Here is a 23595-nt window from a genome sequence, read left to right as displayed (position 1 = left end):
GGAGTAGATGAAGCTGATGTGTTCTCCATTATAGGTACCTTGCTTCCAGGGAAGCCAGAACAGATCCAGAGCTCAATTCCACATCCAAGTGCTTATTGTGAAAGTCACAACTGCTATTCACAGGCTGTTTAGATGGGTTTTTTTGCTGAAAAAAAAGCACCTAAATTTATTGACTTTAAGGTTAAAAATCCTTGGATTCATTTTCAGATTACATGAGGAGATGTTTCAGACTGGGAGTGGTTTTGCCAATAAGCAGATTGTCATCTAACCTGAGCAAACTCTACTCACTAATAATATTTGAGCAGCTTAAAAGTCTATCATCTGTTTCCTTGCTGAGCATGTGATCTTCTGTCAGGCAAGCAGTTTTATTGCTCTCATTTCAGGCTGCCTAGCAAGCTATCAATGTTATATCTACATCTATGTATATTATTATTATTCCCAAGAAAGAGTCACTCAACTTATTCACTCATTAGGGTGAAACTCCCCAAATATCACATACCATGCAAATGATGCATATATGATACAGAGTCATTCTAGATGTAATAAATTGCCTTCAAGCTGTGTTTTAAACTCACTACACTTCTACAGGCAAGGTTTTATAGAGCTTTCAAAGTAAACACTCAAAGCTCACCATCGTAATATACCAATGCATTGTAATCCAAATAGAAGCAAATACAGTGAATACAGTATTTTTGTGTATAATATTATCCATATATTTTATATGAAAGATTCTAGACTCCATTTTTCTTCCAGACTTTGCATAGTTAGTACAGCCACTACCCCTAGTAACCTGCTAATTTAAGAACAACAGGGTAGTGCATGCGGTGGGCCATGCACTTCTGCCTGTCAATAAAAATACTGTTTCTTTTCACAACTATTTCTTTTTCTAAATCCATCCTTGTGTCTTCCAGGTTTTTCAGAGACTGTTCAGATTCCAGTAGTTTTTGCTTCAGGGATTCAATGGTCTCCGTTAGTTCTTCAACTTCACTGATCAACCTGCACAGAATTACAGTAAGTAGTAAAAAAAGAGCAGAAGCCAGTTAAAAAAAGCATAGAACTATAGGAGGAATAAAGATCAACAGCTATGGAATCATAATACCCAACAACGAAGGAGCTCAGAGAGGTCCTACATACTTGGTCAAAAGCAGTGTTCACTTTCACAGCTTCTGTATAGAAGTATCCCATGATTCAGATTGTACCAAGAATGCTTTTTGCCACTAAGCACAGCGAAACTATCCATCCTCACCCTCTCCCACTATGTAGGACACTTGTACCAAGAATTACAGGACAGAAATTGTTTGATAATTCACCCAGTTTGACTGGATCAGCATTTTGTTAAGCCTGGTTTTTGATACCTGTTCACTGGTATAAAACCCAAGAATTACAGAATGGTACTTGTGCCAGAGATCAGAAAACAGTGTTTAAAAGCAGATAAGCTTTTAAAGAAGCAGTAGAACTTCATTTGTTAAAAAGCAGCACGTCACTTCAACTGAAAGTCAGTGGGGGTTACATGCTTTACTGCAATCTGCTGCAGAGAAGGCACATATTTACTTCCTGGGAAAACAAGATCCCTGTGTTCTGGGCAAATGGAGCAACTACAAAAAGCGTAAGCCTGGCAGTTAAACACATGCCCACTCAGCAATGCACTTGCCTGTGTCCTTAAATCCCACTGAAAGAAACACCCATACTGAAAAGCTTGTGCATGGACGGGTTGTTGAATCAGGACCTTAAGTAAGTGTGTCTGAGATGGTACAAAGCACCTGGATTAACTATAACTTTTTTTCTCACTGTATTAGCACAGCATATCGGCTTTGAATGCTAGGCCCCTTTGCTACAAGGATATTATAAGCCTGCAAAAGCTGATTCTCCACTTCTCCTAAGGGTAGGAAAATGTGAAGGAGGAGAATCAATTACAAAGCCTGTAATGAGATCAAAACTGACAAATGTGACATTCAGACCTTTAATTTGATAGGATTTGTTGACCTCCAGTTTTAAAACGGATTATTACTGGAAATCAAATGCCACCAGCCCGATGCTTTGTAGTATGGGGGACTTGTCTCAGACTATGAGTATGTTGCAGCTCATTTATATTCTCAGCACTTGAAGCATAATTCATTTGGCACATAGTCCACCTTGTGGTGACTTTTGCTAAGAGCAACAGGGTTGCAAGTGATCCACATGCTGTCCAATTTCTTTGGATCATCTAAATCAGAAAGAAACCACACAGTTCAGAGAAGCAAGTGTTGAGACAAAAGGCAGAGTTGAATCTATAGATTTTCATTTGTCTATAAATTAAGTTAAAGTGATATTTTCCTCTTGGTGATTTCAGTCAATTGAATTATTTCTGACTTACATCAGAATCAAACCTAGTAATAAAAGCTAAAGACTATGTGTTGCCAGTAAAAGGTGCAAAACCTGTCTAACATTACTTCTGGATAGAATGGACACCTTGGAGGACTTGTTTAATAGTTTTTACCTGAATTGTGCTTCGTCTCTGCAGAGCTCTATGTTGGGCCTAAAAGATCTGTCATACAGCCTTGTTTGAGCAACTTTCACTGGGGCTTCTTTGTCTTTGATGGCTTTTTTGAGAGCAGCAATGTTCGCTTCTTGATTCCCAATCTCCCTAAGCACCTAAGAGAACACCCAAGGAAAAGAACTGTTTAAAACCAGACATACATTGTCTCCTAGTAGGCTTTATCCATTTGTTCATGGTCCTGGTAAATCAGTTACCGTCTTGACCTCCTGTTTGGCCAGAATAGGGAAGAAATAGAAGTACAAAGGTGAGTTTGACCTCTACTACTAAAATGAGAATCTGATCTTTCTAAAAAGCAGCAGAAAATATTCTGCAGGCTGTTCAAAACCTCTTTCACATCTCATGTGGGATGACAACACATCCTACCTCCATGAATTGCTTTTAATTGTAAATTATCCAAGAATAATTCAAGTGATTTTGAAGGAGACTGAGAACTTCTCTTTGACTTTCTTCATATTTACATCCATCTCTCATTTAGAGAAGCACAACAGATAGCAAAAAGCTGAATTGGAGCCACGATCAGACTTATAGGATAGTAAGGTGGCACAAGATAGTGTTTGATACTTGACATGGACTACATTTTGTTCTGGAGGACAAATCTACTGTGATCTTCTCAAAAGAGATTTTTACGCCTGTAGCCAGCATTCAAAAAACAGCACTTACGTTCTTCAAATGATGCTCGAGGTTGTGTTTTGCATCGTCCAGCTCCTCACAGCGCCTGACAAAAGCCTCATTCACAGCAGCACATTGTCTCCTCAGGTCCTCAAATACATCATGAAGGATGCTGTCAATCAAGGCACGGAGACTGATGGAAGCCATTTTTTCTCGTTCTGCCCTATAGATGTTGTCATGGGTGAACTTGGGCCATGTCTCTGGTGTTGAGGCACTGGAAGAAGTAAATGGTAAACAAATAGGAACCTTGCTCTTTTGTTCAAGTTGCACTCAAGAAGACAATCTGAAGCTGATTCTCTTCCTGTGTAAGTGCTGTCAACCTCTACTTGTTTTCACTGCTGCATGCAGCCCAGACTTGTCATGAAGGGAGACAACTAACCCTTTATAAAACGAATAAACTCTCATTCATTTTGTGCTTTCTGAGGGAAGTAATACACAAAGTCATCCAAATGTCTTCCATCTTTAGATGCTACTAAGGTAAAGAAGGTATATACATATTTTTTTGTGCAAGCACAAGCAATTAAGTCACCAACAAATAAACCCATGAATGTATTTAAGCTTTACAGTCTGTGCCTACCTTGAAACAAAAGGTTGTACTTCACCATTTTGAGCAGCAGGAGGAAATACATAGCACCTGGGACACTGCATCATATGAACACTGCCTCAAAGAGCAGGGGGAAGCAGCAGGACTTACGGTAATAGTAATACTCTCTGTTTCTGGAAGCACTTGCCTTTCCCGAAAGAATGGCATGCCTGCTGATGTCAAACAATAGGTCTCAATAGGATTTAGATCAGCCTTTAAAAGTATAAAGCCCATTATTTCCAAGAAAAACTTTTACAAGCTCAGTTTGCATACAGGGAACCAACGGCCATCAGTAGCATGCCATGCTGACATGGTAGCAGTACCTTTACTATCCATGCAGCTATTTTAAAGCTATGACATGGTATATCCAAAGAAGCAGGAATCACACCTTTAATTCAGACCAGCAGGACAGCTTTCACTGACACAAAGAACGTGTTGTAGCTTACCAAAGGATAACGACAGCAACTACTCACCTTTCCTCATACTTCACTGAACTAGGATGGAACTGAATGCTGGTGCTCTCATTACTGTATCTGCCACATTTATCATCAATGTTGTACGTCTCAACTTTGTCTGACCAGTCCATTTCACAGATCTCTTTATGATCCCGATTTAGCCTGAAAAGTCATTATTATTACACACTGTTAATGGAAAACAACACAATTAACAAAGCTTTTATGAACCGAGGCTCTGAGCCTTCGCCTGTCAGGAGCAATGAGAACATAAACTTTCCTTTCTGTATGGAAAATCCTAACCAAACCTTCTCTCCCACAACTATCTGCTGGAAGGACAGTAAGCCTCGTGTGCTAATCACTACCCTAGACCTTCAGTACTGTTCTGTGCCTACGGAAGGCTTAGAGCTCTTATGCCCAGAGACAAAGGAGTCGTTGGACATTGGATTTTATATGGTAATCCTAAAACACAGGATGTTTTCAGTAGTGGTTACAGCTGCAGTTATTATGGGCAAAATAGATAGGAGGTTTGCCCAACAGAACATTCTTCCCATAATAAGACATCAGGTAAATGTTAGTAGAAGACCTATCCTTCTCTTTTACTTGAGCATGAATCAAATTTAAGACCTCCGTGAAGTGACCCTCTATTATTCTCTGAGTGCTCTGATCCAGCCTTTCAAAGACTGGAGCATGCAGGCTGTGTTATTGTCCTTGGAAGAGAGAAGTACGATGATATTCAGAGTTAAAACTGCTCCTTTTTTTGCCGATTAAATGAGTCACAGGTCGCCCAATTAGTTAGAATGACTTCAGACTACAAAAGGCAGGGGGTCGTTATCAACTGTTAACACCAGATGGCATTCTAACATAAGGAATGAGGAAGACTGCCGACCACTGACACTAAACGATAGTACTAAAGTGGTACTAAAATGAACTTAAAACAATCATAAAAAGCAAAGCCTAAACTCAATAGACTCCTCTCATACTCTAATTGATATAAAAGAACTACTTTAAATTATTTTGCGTTTATAAACATTCTTTCTAAATCTATTTCACTTTATCTGGTAAATCGCACAAATTAGAAAGAATAAAACCTAAAATACAAAGGCTTACAGCAGTGGACTCTCTCATATCGATGCACCTTAGGATTCAGGTAACATCTTTCCAAAGAGCTTGTTATAAATTAAAAGCAAATATTCCTTTTGAAATGCAAAGAACATCCATAATGATACAGAAGGTAGAATGTTCATATTTTAAGTTCACACTGACATCTGGTGGCAAAAAACTCCTCTTGGAAAGGTCCTTTGATCAGATAAACTATTTTAAAAGAGCCTATACTACAAATACATTACAGGTGAACAAGGTAGAATGATATCCAGATAATACTTTCATTGCATTGAGGTTTAGTGTTGGAGAATTAGAGAGATCAACACACAGACTGGAAACCAGGACTGAAAATCTAAAGCATGGCTTTAGGGCACGACTCCTCCTACCTTACCCCACTTGGAAATCCTGGACTTTCACCACCAAGTACCTCTTTTCAGGTTTAAATGGAATTCACACAGCTCATAAGCCTGGCTCTGGTATGATCTTTATCCACTGGGCACTTTACCCCTATATATTTGGCTCTATCACTTAGCTACAATGGTATCATGAAAACTGGCTTACCGCATCTGGTTAGCAGCTTGCGACAAAGTTGTTTTCAAAAGCTCCTGAATACTTCTGATAAGCTCAGCTTCCTAAACAAAAACATTGAGACTTCTGTGATATCTGGAGCAGAGCATACTATCCTGCAGAGCAATTTGATTTCAGTGGCTGTGGATAAACACTTAACTCTTCTGCTCACTACTCACCCTATTATTGGTAGACATGATTATCCAAGGAGTTAGCAGATGCTGAGGTTAACTCAGTGGTAAGCCCAAGGCAGCAGCAATACTTGGAACACCTCTAAAACCTGGGGATTCATTATTTTCATATTGCATATTCTATGAAAAAGTCTATGTTCTATGAGATTAAACAGAATATCTGAATGACTTGCACAGCCTTAAAGTAGGCAAAAATAAGCAGATCAGCTCCTCTGGCAAGACACCAGCTTCCAGAACCTGCTGAGTCCTTGCAGCTGCCTTGTCCTGTTGGAAGTGTTTTATCTGCATTCAAGGGAGAGGCTTCCCACCACTCTGAAGCTCTCCAGAAGTATACTTTGACTGGTGATAAGGTGCTATTTAACATGAAGTATCAGCATCTTGTTGGCCTGCCTCCTTCGAATGCTTTGTATTTACTAGAACCAGTAGTTACTATTCTATGATTTAAACACCTATTGCAGCAGGTGTAGGAAAGCTGTCATAATATAGGCCAAATGACACTTAGAGCTTTATTTTTTTTTATTAGATCTATTCCAGAACCCATTTTGCTCCTGGTAAGGGACAGTATCAAAGGCCTGCAGTTATCTCAAATATGCAATGTTGACTGAGGGGTTGATTTCCTCTCAGCTGCAAGACGTGAAGCTTTGCCTCACTTTGATAATAGAGCCAATGTCTGCAGTTTCAGCTCAAGCTGGTTTTAGCAGGAATGCTTACTTCAGCACAAACACGAATAAACCAAAAAAGACCACACTTTCTAATATTCTTTTATTGAACAAAAATACCAGGTTCTCATTTTTGACTGCAATAATGCTGCTTTAGGGATTATCAGTGCTCTACGTGACTTTACTGACCTGGTGATTACATAGTATTATATAAAACACAGTCCAGCAAGCATTTTCTTTGTTATTATTTAATATTCAAGGCTCAAATATTAAAAAGAGATTTGTATATGAAAACCTCTTCCTTAATTTTGCTGGTTTACATCAATGATAGTCACCCAATGACAGCTAAGGGAGTATATCCTTACTAATAAACTTTATTCCCAGAACACTGCTGGCACTCATTCATCTTTGCACTGGTTTTGACAAATAAATGAGTGTGTATGTCCCTGCAGTGTCAGTTTCTCCATCATAAGACACCAACAGGGACCATAAAAAAGATCATTTTATTTCCAAATGGAAAAGGATGATAATCATGATGGGAAAGAAAATATTATTTTTAAGGCTCTAAAAGAGCAAAACTAAAATGAATGCATAGCTGAAGGTATCATTTTACAAACTATGAGAACATGAAACCTCACTTCCTGCACAGAGGAAGTATTACAATGGATGAGTTGTCAAAGTAAAAATTCCCAGGATTTCAAAGAGTTGGGAAGACCCAGCACTCAAAATTACATTTACAGTAATTTATATTATTTTGTGTTGGATGCAAATAAAAAGATCACCAGTTCTCTATGAGTAATTTCAACTAAGAAAAGCCTTCCTTTAGCAGTTAAGGTCTCTCACATGGAAAGAGTGAAATAATGCAGTAAAAAAGAATTCTCTTGCGGAATGACCTAAAATATAATTTACAAATGGATTCCTTGTTGAGGAGATATGCATTCAAATATGACATTTAAAACTGAAGAGACAGTTCTCATCATTAGTGGCAGCCCAAGACTGGTTAGAGTGAATAAGCAGGCGTAAATGACAATAAATTTTCAATGCTTATCTACTAAATCTTAACTTTTAAAATAGATTAAAAGTCAAGTTGTATGGCTGGGAGTTGCTGTGGCAATAGGTTGAAAAGGAAGATCCTTCATCCCAGCTGTACTCTCAGTCATGTTAAAACATCCAGCCTGTTGCCCACCCATAGCTATGGCTGGCTCATGGGACTGATGTTGGAGAAGGTCCACACTGAAGTAATTCCTTCCAGGTAGCACTACCTGCAGCGGAGAAGGACCTGGGAACCTCAGACACCATGTGGAGGACTTCTAAAAGGCCACGTCTGCTCCTTCACATGTTCTTTGCAGAGTAAATTCCAACAACCTGCAGCCAGGAGCACAGCTTTCTTGGACTCATTGATTTCACCCATAAACATGTGGGTGATTCCCCGCTGAAATCCTGAGGGCAGATCTGGGTTTCAGCAAGTGGCAGAAGAGATGACCTTTTTGTGGTGGGTTCACAAAACTGTGCTGGCAATCCATCTGAAGGCCCAGTCTGCACTGAGAGGAAAAGCAAGTGGAAGAGTTCTACGAGATAGCAGCATCTCTGGTTCAGAGAACAACATTAACTGACATTTGCGTTTGAAATGTCTTTTTCTTCTCCTCGTTTTCCCATACATGTCATCATGTGCTATTAAAATGAAATACTGTCAAATCTGAAGTGATCTTGGCTTCTTTTTAGCTATCTTCTCCACAGTTAACACTAATAATAATTCTCTGTTATTATAAATGGTTGTCAATTAACAGGGAGGGAACATTTGATACTTCAGCATATTCCCAGCCATTGGTTTTATTACAGTATTTAATGTTTATGATGCAGAAGTTGAATTTTCCCCAAATCTTGTGATAAAACCATCCCAGTTCATGACTTTGTAAGTGTCTAATTAATGGTGCAAAGAAAATGTTTAAGAGCAGATGTTTATGACTTCCATGAATTTACAAACTCAGGTCTTTTGCAGCCTTCTTTCCATCAGCGAGTTGCAGACATCAGCAAAGTCTAAATACAGCTCCCAGGACCAGCATGATACAGTGTGAGAGCAGCTAAGAGGACCTGGTAGAACCATGTGAGAGAGGCTGTGCAGTCACCCTTGATTTCAAACCCAGCTGCACCCACCCACCCATCCATCCATCCGTCAGCAACAACGTGACACCAGATGTTCCGCACATCAGCACAGCAAATAAAAGCAAGCGAGCTCACAGATCTCACCAGCTTCTGACCTCCAAACAGTGTGTAAGAGGAAGCCTGTTCTTCATTACAAGTGGGAGTAAAAGCAGGTACCATCTTCAAAATCCTACTTCTTTCACTGGCCCCTTTCCTGCTGGTCTCTGAATTATTTCAGATACTGAAAATAAGCACTTGCACTCTTAACTGAGTTGTCTACATACAGGAGTGTTCTATTGTACAACTGGTTCACTTGGCAAAGTGTCTGGAAATGGTATTCTGTTGTCTTCCTTGCCCCAGTACTGCACTTAGCAGGAATGCATACATATGAATCCTTTCTCCACCTTTTTAAACTTTAATTTTACACAGTTGACAGGATCTTGGCTGAAGCTTTTGTCTTTGGCATGAGGGAATAGCTGGGGCTGACTTCATTGTTGAAGCAAACACACAACAAATCAACACTCTGAGTCTAGGGTAGAAAAATGGTGTCAATGTAAGTACATCCACTTATTCCACAGTCATATCTGGCACTCAGCTAATGAGTCTGGACAGTGGAAATAACCTTGAAATGCAGTATACACGCAGCTGAAACATGATTTACTGACAGTTCACCACCATGTGGCAAGTCCTTTGCTAGGGCTTACATTTTCAAAATTAAATGTGTGCACATAAACTTACTAAACTGTCATTAAACTGATGCAAAGGGGGTTCAGAGGAGATGTCATAGAGCTTTTGAAAGACAAAAACCCCATACAAAACTGATGGCTTGACTGCTTTTAAATTCAGCTATTTCCACTGCAGCAGCAAAGTAAAATTATTCTATTTGAGAGATTTTATCTTCTTTTTAGTCATCAAGATCCTTCTTTACTGGAGAAATAATTGTGTGTTTCTGCTTCTTTTTCTTAACCAGAACTGCATTAAAAAAAGATTAATATGCTGTTAAGTGGAGTCAATGAACTTCTGAGTAGCAGATGATTTTACTATGCATGTGAGGAGCTTTTACTTAAATACATTCATCTCTCATTCCAGACGTGGCTACTTAGTGGTGGAATTTATCACGATAGGTGATCTAAATGTGATTCCATGCTGCAAAGGAAATAGAACAGATGAATTGGACCCAAAACTCCCTAAAAGAAATAGGTAGTGTGCCAAAAGAAAACCATCAGGAAACCCCAGAATGTTATCTGGATGCATAAAACATCCATCAGAAATACCTGTTTTCTTTGTGAGCCATCTGAACAGATAATGAAAGTGCAATTACATGCAGGGATTCAAAACTGCTTGTATCTGTGTATTTGATGTCATCTCTTCAAATGTCATCTGCCAAGGGGCTGCTGAAATGTGGTTGTCTCAGCAGGATGCTCTGGGAACTGGGAAATCTTTTTCACTGCTGCAGAAAACTGACAGGGGGAACAAAACCTCTGTGCTATGAAAAGCTTTTCCATGATGATGGGACACACACATCCTCTTCTCCTGGCTGCAGGTTCCCCCAGTGTCTGTCCATTGGAGCCAGCAGGAACACAGCAAAGATACCAGAGAATAATATCAACACAGACCTGGGCTGCTAGTAGGTGAAAAAGAATTTCAAAGAAAGGAAAATGATGTAGAATATCAATTAGCTGTGTAATTAAAACTGCAATGAGAGGAACATCTATTTCCTAGCATAGCTGAATTTTGGAAACTAGTTCTTCTTTTCCTCAGTTTTTGCATGGGAAGAGAATAAATTATGCTGGATCTCTCTTGCATTATGATTTCTTGAGAGAATAAAGATTAGAAAGTGACTGGACAAGTGAGCAACATTCAGAAATGGTATGTCAGTACTTTAGTAATAAAATTTGCAGAACTCCTCCAAATCGGCAAATGCTGTACCACAGAGCTACCAGGGAACTGGGCCATCAGCTTGGCAACCTGTTCAGTGAACAGTCAGAATTCACAGAAGAGCAGCGCTAAGTGTCAAGAATTATTAGTTTTGGAGAGAGTAAGAAATACAAAGTACAATCTGATTTCTTGCAGTGAAAGAGGTAAGAATATTGCTGCAACTTCAAGAGCTGGCAAAGCCACAGAAGGACACATTTTAACACCTATTTGCAAGCGTTTGTGCCATAAAATCTATTCCTTTGTGAAAATGGAAAGGATTTCCTCTGATATTGTGTACTTCTCTTCCTTCTGCACTGCAAAGGTCATTGGCATGGCAACAAAATCTTCATTTCTCAAGAGTCCATCTGCTGCTGGCACACCCGCCTCAACTGAGCTCACACCATTCCTTTTTGATGACATCCTACTTGGCTGTTGACTGTCTGTCGTCACAGGCACACAATCCCAATTTCAGGTGAAGAGTTAGCAGCAGCAGATGCACTTCTGAGCAACAAAGACTATTCCCTGAGATCAGGAGGAAAGAAATACACGAGAGAAATCCTGCCAGGCAATGATTTCTTTTACTGTATCTTACATTCCATGATTTCTCTTAAACATCAGCAGCTGATGAAAAGAATTGCTGTCCTGTAATCTGAATCTTGTAACAATTCACACACTGAAATAGCCTATACATTAACTCTCACATGTTTATATTTTTGACAGGATCAACCTCTTAAATATTGATTAAGATTCAGCAACTGTACACCATTCCTATTTGAAATACTGCTAAATGCAATCATGCTAAACACTATCATGCCATCAACCATGTAAGTCTCTTCAATATTTTTCTAACAAGTAGTATTAATCATCTGGTTTAATCAGTAACCCATCATGAATCAACTTTCACAGTAAATTGGAGACTGAAGGCAAATACTCATTCTTTTATTTATGAGACACTCGAATAGGTGTAATTCCAGAATGAAAAATGACCCTGAGATCTGTTCTCTATAACATGGGCAGCCACAATAATTACACCAGCTTTGATGGCAATATACACACCGTGTTGGACCTCAGTGACAGACAACTGTCAGCTGAAGTACAGCATCCTCTATGGGAGGAAAAGGAGAAAACAAATTTCAGGAGAATCTCAGGTTTGTTGAAGTCACATTGTCAGAAATACCAACTGTCTGTGCCCTTTGCTTGCCTTGAACTGTTATCTTGTGTAGGTGTCACACAACTACATCATTCAGGATGTCGAAATGATGGTCTGTGTTGAGACACTGCCACACAGTGCTGGATCACCACCTCGTCATGAACCTTGGCAAGACTACATCAGCCTCAGTGGGAAAAGGTAATGGCAGAGTCTGCCAGATTTGGACAGCTTGAGCATGGGAACAGCTAAGGGGCATTTCACTGGTCCTTATTAAGGGTATTTTGCTTACTGGGCATTGCATTTTTAAAGTGTAACCTGTGGAGATGAGGAGACTAAGTTGAGACTGGAAGAAGTTTAACGACACAATAGGATGCCCATCCTGGCTCAGGAAACCTCTGTTTTGATTTTGCTTGGATCTCGTCTGGGGTGGGTGGGTGGGGGGTCTGGTCTCCTGTAGTCATCCTCATGTGATTTTAAATACTTTTTAAACAGAGGAAGGATTTTAAACAATCCTTCTTAAACCTAGGAGTGGACAGACAGAGTCCAGGCTGCCCTAGGCCTCGGCATTGCCACAGGATATCTGCAGTTATCACATACTGACCAAGCTGTTCATCGTTTTAGAGAGTAGAGCAGCACTAAGAGACAGCTGCCAAGAACCCCTAACATCCTGCTCACCTTCAGCAGCTCTTGTTCCACCTCATCACTGACCAGGTCCGGGGGTTGCCTCCTCTCCCGACACCGCAGGTTATCAGTGGCAATGGCATAGGGCACCGCGGTGGCATCGAGCGCCCTTTCCAGCCGCAGCTTCTGGGCTGCCAGGAGGCCTGTCTCGGCACCCAGGTCCTCAATCTGCCTCTGGAGCTCAGACTTCCAGAAGTGTACGTCCTGCAGGCGCTGGCCCAGGGCGGCTGTGGAGTTCTGCTGGGCGCGCTGAGCAGTGGCAGCGGCACGGGCACACAGCTCCTTGGACTCGGCCCGGTTGCGCTCGCCCCGCTCGCAGCCGGTGAAGGCCTCGCTGTACAGATCAGAGTGGCGCTGGTGCCACTCGTGGGTCAGGTACTTGGCAGTACGGAAACCGGACGCGGTCAGGCGGCTGGAGGAGTGGGGCCCCGTCTTCAGCGCCACCTCACACACCTTCCTGGGTAGCTCGGCGGCGGGCACAGCCTGCGGCGCCGGCTCCTCGGCCAGCAGCGCCTCGGCCTGCGCCATGGCACCGCCGCCTCCCGCAGGGCCAGGCCCCGCGTCCCGCCGTCGCCGGGGCAACGGCGGCAGCCAATGAGGAGGCGGGTTCCTCCCGCTGCGAAGGGAAACCCGAGGCGGCAGCGGGGAACAGCCCGCCCCCCCCCGGTCCACCAATCAGAGCGCGGATCCGCCCCGAGGGCGCGCCTCATAGGGGGACGCCGGGTGTCCAATCGGGAGGCAGCGGGGCGCGGTGGGGGTACTGGGGGTGTCATGGCGGCGTGATGGTGGGCTCTGGGGCGGGAGGTTTCCCCGTCGCAGGCCTTGGAGCGTGTCGCAGTGTTCGTAATCCGCGTGTGCGGCCGTGTTGGTGAGAACAAAGGTACGCTGAAGTCTCCACGTTGCGTTCTGGCTCTCCTTTGTACTAAGGAACTTTTCATTTCCAGCCGCCGCGTGAGCGCAGTAACGCTTTATGGTGTTGGCTTTGGAAATGGAAGAGAGTCCTGACAGGATTTCAGCCAGGTTCCTGCCCAGCAAACTCTGGAGGCGAGGAGGAGGTGCTGCACACCCCTCTGGGATGGCTCCTGAGTGGGGAGCAAGGCTTGCGGGGGGTCTGCGGCATCCCCTGGGCTTAGGGCCTTCAGTTTAATCCATTTTCGCACCTCCTTCCATTTTTATACCAAAATGTTCACCCTTAAGGCAATTTGAGTGACTGTGGCCTTGTCATAGGTCAGGCACATGTGGAATTCAGTTGCTGTGGCATCCCCTGGTGAATTTTCACGTGGGAAATGTAGCTTGTGCTTGAATTGCATTAAGTCTTGGGGGATGCCATCAATGAGCAGCAATAAAGGAAATTAAAGGAAGGGTTCGAGGCAGAGGCGTCTCCAGAGCTCTTGGAGGAAGGAGGGAAGGTGTTGAACAGCACGGTGACAATAGGGGGCACTCTCGTCCTTGCACTGCGACAGAAACTCTTCAATGTCGTTTCATTGTAGAAAATGGGAAGAAAAAGCCACGTGCGCTGGAGCTTGCTCGGTGTCATCCCGGCTGATCGGCTCCTGGAGGAGAGCAGTATCTGAGCTGCATCGAGGTGAACACAGCAGGTAGCACAACCACACGACGGCATGGAGAAATGACTCCCTGCCTGCTGAGAGATGCTGTTTGCACCACACAAACATATGCAGGGGACACTTTGCTTTATTAGAGTTTGCTCTAAATCCACAGTCAGTCAATGGTCAATTTTCCAGTGGGGTCTTGCACTCTTTAGAAAGATCAAGTGCTTGTCCCTGATGGAGAGCTTGCTTTGGAAAGATGCACTGTGCATGGGCTGCAAGCTGCTGCCCACCAACCCTGTGCTGCAGCTGCCAGCACACGTCCAGCAAAGGCTCTTTTCCGTAGGGACGGTGTTGAAAAAGGAGATTCAATCCCAGCAGAGATAAGAAATCCTTCACCTTCCCTTTTGCAAATATTATAATTGGCCCTCCACTTAAATAGGAGCAGTAGATGATACTCTTTGCATTGCTGAAGTCTCAGAAATGACACGCTTTGCTTTCCCTTCACACTTCATTTCTTTCCTTTTTCTTGCATTTTCCCACTAACTGTAGCTGTCCTGTCTGTTCCTTTCCTTATGTTACCCCCAGCCTGTACTTTTCTTTCTCTTTCCTCTGCTTGTGGGCTTCTCTGCATGGTGATCTATGCAAATTTTGCAGTTTTAAAGTACAGTAAGGAAAAACCCTGCTGAGCTATTCAGAGTGAAAGTCCTTGGTATGGAAAATACATTTTTTCAAAATAAGGGCAGCAATGATTTGCTATGAAGCAGCATTTTTCTCTGAAGGTTTCAGAAGAGCTTTTATTAGTGGCATCTTATCACAGCCCATTCAGTGTCACCCAGGCAGTTCTGAAGGTGGGTCAGTGGCTAAGGCTGCAAACTTACCTGAGTTCTAGGCCCTAAATGTGACTGGTAAATTATCATCTTTTCCAACAGGGAAACACTGCACAAAAACCATGTAAAGTCTTTCTTATCTGGTACAAGGATTACTTCAGAGAGCAGTTTTGGGGTCCCAACTGGTCAATACTTCCAAGGACCAGACAGATGTTTTCATCAGGCTATGTTTTGTTTGGGTTTTTTTGTGTCAGTCTAAGCATGCTTTCAAGTGTTCACAGACACATTGTGTCCTAACAGGCTGCATATCACATTCTTGCAGGAAATAAAAGCAAAACCTACTGGCACCTGCTAGATTCAGGAGTTCCCTTCATTATCCAGGGCAGACCCAGGGCCCCTGTGTTTCAAAGCCATTCTGCCAGTTGAGTGATTTAATATGCCTCTGTAACATATAAATTATTAACAGCTATTCAAAATGTTCCCAGAGCACAAGATGACAAAACATACTGGAAGAACAGAACAGATTTTTTTTCTAGCTCAGATCTTTTGACATGCAGTAGATTAAGATTAATCTTGGCTAGAATCCTTTTTACAGGAAACTGGTTCCCCTTCTTACAGCAAATGCTCCTATTTATGTCAGGTGCCTTGTGAGCTCTTTGGCTTGCTGTTGTTGCTGCTTCATTTTGTTTCCTTACTTCTTGTTTGATTGTTTTTAAATTAGTGTAAGTGGCTAAAGCAATGTTGTCACCTGGATCCAATCTCCTTGTTGCAGCTAAATCATTCCATGCTGCTGTCTGCAGGACAGGCTGCAAACTGCTCAGTGGAGTAGTACAGGTCTTGTACATGGAGAAGGGAAAGGTTTGCTCTCACACCCCAGCAGCTGGGATGTTTGTGTCTTGTCCATAGCACAGAAGTACTGGAAACCCTTTCTTTAAAGAAGGTGTGGGTCCTTTGATGTATTCCTTCTCCCCATAAAGGCAATCAAAAGCTTGAAAATGTGACCCGCTTCTATCCAAATATCCCTCTAAGCATAGGCCAATGCATGATGGAGTGTTCTGAAAATGTGCTTTTCAAGCTGTGCTGATGCTTTGGGGGTTGCCTATGGGGACCTGCTGAAGGGAGGCAACCAACGCCAGCTTACTTTGTTGTTCTAAGCTGAACAAAATCTCAGCACAGCACGGCTCTATCATGGCTGTTTTCTTGGAATTAATGAACATAATGACTAATTAAATACTGTCCCATCAGCAGAGAAATCAGAAACGAGATCAACAAAACCACCTGACATAGATTTTCTTGGAAGAAAGGGCTTTGTTCTTGTGTTTAATGTAGGGAAGCCTTGTTAAGAAGGGAAAGCACATCGTAAACCTTCTATAGTTGGCCAGGTATAAAGAGATATATTGCAAACAGGTCTCTGACTGATCACCAAGCATAAATATAATTTACTCTTCTTCCCCTCCCCACTCTCTCTCCCATTTTCCACAGAGAAAAATATCTGGATGTGCTACTGTCAGGGAGATGTGGTGCCTCTGCATCAAAAGCAGTGCAGTCACTTTTCATATCTCTCTTGTAAAGTGCCAAAAGATGTTTCCTCTCTCTCAGCTAACAGAGTAGGGTGGGCAAAGAGAGCTGAACCACTTTCCTGGGCTGGCTGCTAGTCTTTGAAGTGCTCCCTGCTAACAAATAACCAGTCATGCACAAAGGCAAGCAATCAGTCACACAGTCAGGAAATACCATCTAGCGTTTAACCATCATTCAGCATTTTGCAATAAGGGGAAAAAAAACATAGCTGAAATGGAGTGATAGTACATTAAAGTTTCTGTTGTACATTAGAGGGCCATTGGTCTGAGCTGCCCATTCTCAGGCCAGACTTGCTTGCAAAATTGGTCTCCCATTTTTGTTCACAAAGGACATTGTCATGACGAATTGACCGTGAGGCAGCCAGGGGTTGCTTGCACTGCATTTCAGATCCCAGACCCCAGTCCTGCAGTTTGGACTACTCCCATCACTTAAAGATTCACACCAACAACCCCAAGTGGTGCAGTGTTTGACATGGAAGAACCCCTGCAGCCAAGGATCCTGATTTGCTTTTCTTGCCTCTATGAATCAGGCAGATACTCACAAAATTTATGTCATTTTTGTCATATTTGCTGCTGTTTGAGCGATTCAGTTTCTTGAGTCATTTAATAGCCTTTGAGAGGGTCTGCCTTTCTGAAATGCAGCTTCTAACCCAGACTCTGACTAAGATGAGCTTGCTAGCAAAAGCTGGCCGGGTCTGACCCATTTCAGGCCCAGAAACTAGATGCAGGACTCAGATCTCATAGCTTTCATATCCTCTCTTGGCTCATGTGCATGCAACACCTGATCTCCATGTCCCCAGTGACCAGGACAGGAAATCTTGGGCTTAAACTGGGTATTGACAAGAAGAGCTGTGTCATCCCCAGCAAGAAGGGCTGGGGCAGAGAGGGAGGATGAGAGGTGAACCCTGGCTTACCCAAGCCATGTCGCATTGCAGAGAAAAGCCTATGAATGTCATGGGCTGGGAGTGCTGCTCCAGAAATGTCCTCTGCTTGAAACAGAAGGCCACATTCTTCTCATGGCAACCCACTTGTCAGAAGTTGGCTCAGTTTTACTCTTAGTGGAACATTGATTTTATTTATTTAATGTAGCATCATTATACTGTTTCTCTGCTGGGTGCATACCCTGGTGATGAGTACCTTAGCAGGGTGATAGATAAAAAACACAGTCCATTCAGCTAGATGATAGATGGGGAGGAAATGTGGCGTATTAGTTCAGAGGAGACAAAATACAGTCAATTATTTTACATAAGGCAGTGTCTGGTACTCCCAGTCCCTGCCTGAGAGCAACAGAACACATCAATAAAAACATTGAAGAGTTCAGAAGTGAGATTTTTGTTTTAATACTGACATATGGGCAAAGTGTTACATTTCAGCTGAAGAAATAAACATAAGCTAGCCTCAGGATCTCTACTGTTCAGCAAAAGACTAAGACCAAAGGTTATCTCAGAACATAGGTTTTGCCTTTGCACTGTCTCATATCACTGAGATTAGAAATGTCTCCACTTTTGAATCTCATCACCCCTTCCTAAAATTCAATAGATTCAGATAACATGAATTATTTGTAGCAGCAGTAGCATTTCTTTTTAAAAAGTAGCTATTTCGCAGACAAAACAAAGCAGAAATTGAGCTGTTCCAGCAGGGATGAAAACACCATTTAAAGCTTCACTTCCTTGCCTTGGATCTCGGAGGCAGACTGTGTTTGATTAGATCCTTCCAGCGGGTGAGATCAGGTTGAGTGACAGCTCTCTGTGCCAGATCCACGCTGTGTTTATTTGCATTTTCCACCAGCTCTGAGAGTTTGCACTTTATCCTTCCTGAAATCCATCTAGATGGGGAAGCATTAGAGAAATCATTTTAATTATAGTGCAGGGACTGAAGCTTTTCAGAGGTTCATTGTCTTTGTACCAACAGGTTTGATTAAAACCAGACATGGGTAAAGAGACCTAAGTCAGATGGAGAGCAGTGAGTACTGGGCAAAAGGGAGAGGGACAGCAAGTAGAGACCTCTGCAACCCCCTCATGTGTCCGTCTTCCTAGTGGTGGTAAGCCAGGACTGTGCAACAGTGAGAAAAGTGAGAACATTCCTGCTTAGAGCACAGCAGGGATGTCAAGCTGATAATGCACATCGTAGTGGCACTTTGGAGGTTGAGAATAATTAGCTAAAATCCAGGCTCCTCTCCTCTCCAGCCAGCGTTGGTACAAAGATGGGCTGTGGTAGGACTTGTTTTGATGAGGAGCTGCCTGCTGTGTGCTGCCAGGCAGAAGGACTGAAAGCAGGAGCTGATGAGTGCCTGGTCAGGGTCTGGCTTGGCAACGCAAGCACTGAGCTGCTGAAACAAGCCCGATACTGGCCTTGCCCAGTACTGCCAGGCCCCTTCCTGCTGCTGGCAGCTCCTGTGTAGGCACAGGCAGAGATAGCACTTGCGTTGTTTGAGAAGAGAAAGCAGTGTGGTTGTTCAGACCTTAGATGGAATAAACTGGTTTAGTTCCAGTGGGTAAATTAAATTACGCTGACATTTACCAGCAAAAATCTCCATCTCATGCTTATAGCAAGACAGGATATTCTCTCTTTAAAACCTTCTCAGCTTTTGACTTTCAAATTCCACATAACTGTTTTCTTTTGATACACTTTTGTCTTATTAGATTCCCTTATGCACATCCAAACATCTTGATGGCTGGCTTTGTAGTATGCCTTCATCCCAAATCAAGCATCAGCATGTGAGTGTGGGGTCCTCTGGTGGAGCACCACACTGAATCATGATGAAGTCTTTTGAGTTTGCTGAGTCTCCTTCACCAAATTGCCCTCCCATTTGAAGGATATCAGTACTCTGTCTCCTAGACCTGCTTGAACAATACATTTTGAACTAAAGGTACTTGGATTTTTTGGTTTTGAACTAAAAATACTTGAACTAAACACACATTTAGTTTTGCTTTCCAACAATTGCTGTCAGTCAGGGATGTGTGTCCTGTGACTCTTCAAAACTGAAACCCATGTGTGGCTGCACCAAGCTCTTCTGCTTGGAAAGCAAGTCTTGGACTGTCTTTTTGGTGTTTTCTTTTTCACTTTTCCTAATTTATTCTGCTTAAAGGAGCCACATGGTAATAATCAGCCAGTGCACTGCTGACCTTACGGAGTTCAGCAGCCATCTGTTTAAAACAGAGATGTAAAGAATTTCCAGAGAAGCCTTTTATTATTCTCTCGGTTCAAGAGAATAACAGGACTCCTCAGCATGGGCAGCAGCTTTACAGCACTAATAAATTCCACAGCTAAGAGGCAAACAATCAATTTATCACCCAAGGACGCTGCTTTCTCTGCGTGGAGCCCAGAGGTTTGCTGTGGTTTGGAACATGGGCCATTCGTTTCAGTTAGCTTCATTTTCCCAGCTTTTTCCAACTTTGTAGTTGAAAAACAAAGTCTCCACTTCAGCTTCATTCTCTTTCTGCAGCCAAAATGTACATCTGCAGGCAGAGCAGAAAGCAGGGATTTTGTTTGAACAAGCTCAGGCCTGTTGAGAGTTTTGTCTGGTACATACCAGGGCCTTGATCTGCGCTGAGATATTCTGGGAAGATCCTTGTTTTGGCATGGAGCCCTGTCACAATCATCCACCCTCCTTATGAGCTCCCCGCAGCCAGGCAGTGCCTGAGATGTATGATGGATGGCTAGAGTGTATCAACAGCATGGGAGACATTGGTATAAAATCTACATAAATAGTTGCATAAATTAGGAGATGACTTTGTTTTTTAGCAAAACAATTTCTCTCTTGGGTCTTTCTGTATTTCCTTCAGAGTCCCATTAAATGTGAGTGTGGTCATCTCCTGGACTGCTCCATAGCGTGATCCTCACAGGCTCCAACAGTAAAACAATGATAGATAAAACAGTCAAGATATTAAATTGCTGATCCATAAAGCATATAAAAGGTTGAGCCTGAAGGTCTTTGAAAATGCAGGTAGAAAAGTGTTTCAATTCCAGCTGAGGTTGCACTCTGTGCTCTTCACGTTATCTTCAGACTGGGGGATGAAGAACAAAGTCTTCAAAAGCAGTGAGTTGGGTAGGTGGGAATTTCAGCACATAATAGTCTTGTAAAGGGTTTTCCCTTGCAGGGCTGAATATTTCTCCTGAAAAGCATTCCCAAAGCAGTTTCTGCTCCCACCAGGGCAAACCAGTCCATGTCCCAGGCAAACAAGTGTATGTCCTGGGCTTTCCAAGCACCCTCAGCTCCTGTGTGGGCAGCGAGACTGCATTAAGTCACGGGAAGGTCATCAAGGAAAGTGGTGAAAGCTTCAGGTTGGACTTTTGGAGGTTTTAAGTCCTGAAGGCAGAGAGTGCACATAGTGGAGCAGGGCTCAAGCCAAATTTCGTTACTGGAGGCAGAACCACTCTTGCTGCAGGTAGTTTCTATGGGCTTGTGTCTTGGGGATCTGCTGTCAGAGTGTGGACATGTTGCTGCTTTCCATATCTCTGGCGGAGCTAATCGAAAGCACAGTGTGGTCTGAGAAATTCACTTTATGTCAGGGAATTAGTAGGAGAGAAAGCTGATAATCTGAAGCGTGCAAGTTCTCACCTCCTGCAGCACCTTGCAGTGAGTCCCTGGGAAATGGCTTTTGCTGAGCTGCCACACTTTGCTGAGATTTTATTTCTTATCAGAAATGTTCAGTGCTTGAAGCCTGTGGGAAGGGGCAGCTCTGAGCAGGGGGGAGCTGAGCAAGGGGACAGCAAACAAGCCCTTGGGGTCACACAAAAGCACGACTCAGGCCATGGTGGCCAGGACACAGTGGGGAAAATATCTGCACAAATAATCTCTATTTCAGGTTATGGCCAGTGCTTTTGCCAGAAATCAAGACTCAGACTAACAGAATAGTGACCCTGCACAGTTCAACCATTCCAACTCTTCACTTTTATTCTACTTTCCTGAAAATAAAGTTGAAGGCCCATTAAATTTCCATGTGTGGAAGATGATTCCCTCAAATGTTCTCATTAGAACCAGGTCCAGGCAGAGAGATGAGTAATGGGGAATTAGAAATTAAAAGCCTGAATGTGAATATGAAGAGGGGTCTGAAAGTCATTTTCTCAAATACATAGAAAAAAATCCACAAACCAGATTTCCTTTTAGGAAGCTGAGAATTACTGACCTATTCCTACAGAGTACACTTCACTTGCTAGGAGGTATTAAGTATGAAAATTCACAGGGATAGGGCAGGACTTTCAGAGTCACTAAGTGGAATAGGTGTAATAAAATGACATTTATATCAGGGTTTTGACTGATCAGCACTAAAAGCTTTCTTCCCCCCCCCTGTCTTTTGTGGGTGGCTGATTGTATTTGGGTGGCCAGGCTCCAGCTCCATGAGACCATTGTCTGGCAGGTGAGAAGGTTCAAAACACAGTTAAAATGGATGAGTGGTTTGGGTTTAAGGACAACTTAAAATTTCTGAAGCGTGTTTCTCTTCTAAGATTCTGTTTTCATCCATTGAGTTTATCTCCATAAACTGCAAGGAAAATGGGAAAGGAATGTCCTTGTCTAGAAGGAACTTTCTCAACTATGTAACTGAGCAATATTCATAATACGTCTCACTCTCTTCTTCTTCTTAGGGAATTTGACATTAACAGATCATCTGCAAAGCTATTACTCGTTGGTAAATATTTACTCAGCAGCATCAGGCCATCAGCTTATTTCTTTTCTTATGAATCATTCCTTCATAATATCTTTCTCTTATTGTTCTTGATGCCTGATCGGTCTCTTGAATTGCCACCACTTGTCTCTGCTCCCTCATTGCTTTCTAACACCAGCAGCTGACTTTCTGACATGTTGTTTTGGGTGATAAAATGTTGGTTCTAGAAGCCCTGAATGGAGGAGATGTTGAACATTTTCCATAACTTTCAGATACTTAGGACAAAACATTAATAATATCATGTTCCCTGAGGAAAGAGCAAACAAAAAGTGATGTGTTTCCAGACCAGCTTATTCTCTCAGACGCTTTAAAGCAGGGGCAATGAGAAGTGAAGTTATTCAACAAATGCCTGGCCCAAAGTAACTGTAATTCTTTGGAGGAATGTGGGTGTATCTCTGCTGGGAAAGTGAAAATTAAAGACGAGTACATTGGGTTCAGCAAAGCTCAAGGTCTCTTTTCAAACCACAAGTCATGCGTGTATGAGCTAACCCAGAATGATGCCATTTGTCTCTCTCTCTCTGCGAATGACACCCAGTCAGCCTGGTCTTGAGTTGGCTCTGCAGCTTGGAAAGCTACTGTAGGTGGCAGAGGAGAAGGACCGAGTCTTGGATGCGCTGGGGAGGCCAGTGTGCTCCTTTAGGATTTACAAAGCCATCTGGATGACACTGGGCTGTGTTCCCAGTGGGAACGGTGAGAGGCAAGACAGCCTTGATACCAAGCCTGTCTCTGTAATTCACTGGCCCTACATATTCCCCAGAATATATCTTATTTATCATACCTGGCTCATTTCCTAGGACTGAGTCCAAAACTGCTTCTGATCTTGACTGCTGGAGTATGAGTGTAAATACAGTGTGCTGTACGCCCTCCAAGAGCAGTCCCCAGCGAGTCCACTGTGGTTATCCCAGACAACAGCCTGATATTAAGATTCCCCATTATCAATGGTTTGGCTTTTAGAAAGCTGTCTACATAAACAAAGCCTATTTAGCTTGTGATTGTGCCCTGGAGAGGGTCCTACAATCACTTTCATTTCCCCTTTTGCCTTCAAAGGGAAGAGTCTGTCCTAGGAATGAGCAGAGACCGAGAGCCACGGCTTGGATCCGCTCCCAGCTGAGTTATTGCATTGCTGTGTGGCCCTGGCCATGGTGGGGTGGTTTTGTTTTTGACTTCATTCAACTAAATAATGAATATTCTGTCTGGAAGTGGTTGAGAGAGACTCTTGTCCCTGCAGAAAGCTGCTCCAGAACAACTCTTTAAGTGTTAATGCAAGGGAAATGAAAATGTAATTGAGAACAAAACAGAAAAAACCCTGAAGTGCTTAAGAAAA

The 23595-nt window shown here is 42.7% G+C and overlaps 1 protein-coding gene and 1 long non-coding RNA gene across 2 annotated transcripts in view; one reads left to right on the top strand and one right to left on the bottom strand.

Moving 5' to 3' along the window:
• Positions 1-636: 636 nt before the first annotated feature.
• TEKT4 (tektin 4) lies at positions 637-13213 on the bottom strand. Its single transcript, XM_062619026.1, has 6 exons — positions 12646-13213; positions 5906-5976; positions 4262-4405; positions 3197-3419; positions 2477-2631; positions 637-996 (listed from the first exon to the last, which is right to left on the bottom strand). The coding sequence occupies exons 1-6, from the start codon at positions 13177-13179 to the stop codon at positions 783-785; spliced, it is 1341 nt and encodes a 446-aa protein (XP_062475010.1). The 5' UTR covers positions 13180-13213; the 3' UTR covers positions 637-782.
• Positions 13214-13443: 230 nt separating this feature from the next.
• LOC134163840 (uncharacterized) overlaps positions 13444-23595 on the top strand; it is a 64675-nt gene continuing 54523 nt past the window's right edge. Inside the window, exons 1-2 of the long non-coding RNA XR_009964865.1 lie at positions 13444-13531; positions 14142-14236. This is a non-coding gene — a long non-coding RNA (uncharacterized LOC134163840). The remainder of the gene's footprint in view (positions 13532-14141; positions 14237-23595) is intronic.

The sequence above is a fragment of the Pezoporus occidentalis genome, unplaced genomic scaffold (assembly GCF_034315485.1).
Source record: "Pezoporus occidentalis ecotype Australia unplaced genomic scaffold, CSIRO_AGI_Poc_V1 ctg208, whole genome shotgun sequence".
Classification (NCBI taxonomy): domain Eukaryota; kingdom Metazoa; phylum Chordata; class Aves; order Psittaciformes; family Psittacidae; genus Pezoporus; species Pezoporus occidentalis.
This window is presented reverse-complemented; position numbering and strand designations above follow the sequence as displayed.

What these genes read in the sequence shown, in the direction of transcription:
- TEKT4 (XM_062619026.1), bottom strand. Translation starts at nt 13,179, where the DNA reads ATGGCGCAGGCCGAGGCGCTGCTGGCCGAGGAGCCGGCGCCGCAGGCT. An exon ending in TCAGTGAAGTATGAGGAAAG is followed by an intron (nt 3,420 to 4,261) that starts GTGAGTAGTTGC and finishes TACTTCTTCCAG; the next exon opens with TGCCTCAACACCAGAGACAT. An exon ending in TCGAGCATCATTTGAAGAAC is followed by an intron (nt 2,632 to 3,196) that starts GTAAGTGCTGTT and finishes GTGTTCTCTTAG; the next exon opens with GTGCTTAGGGAGATTGGGAA.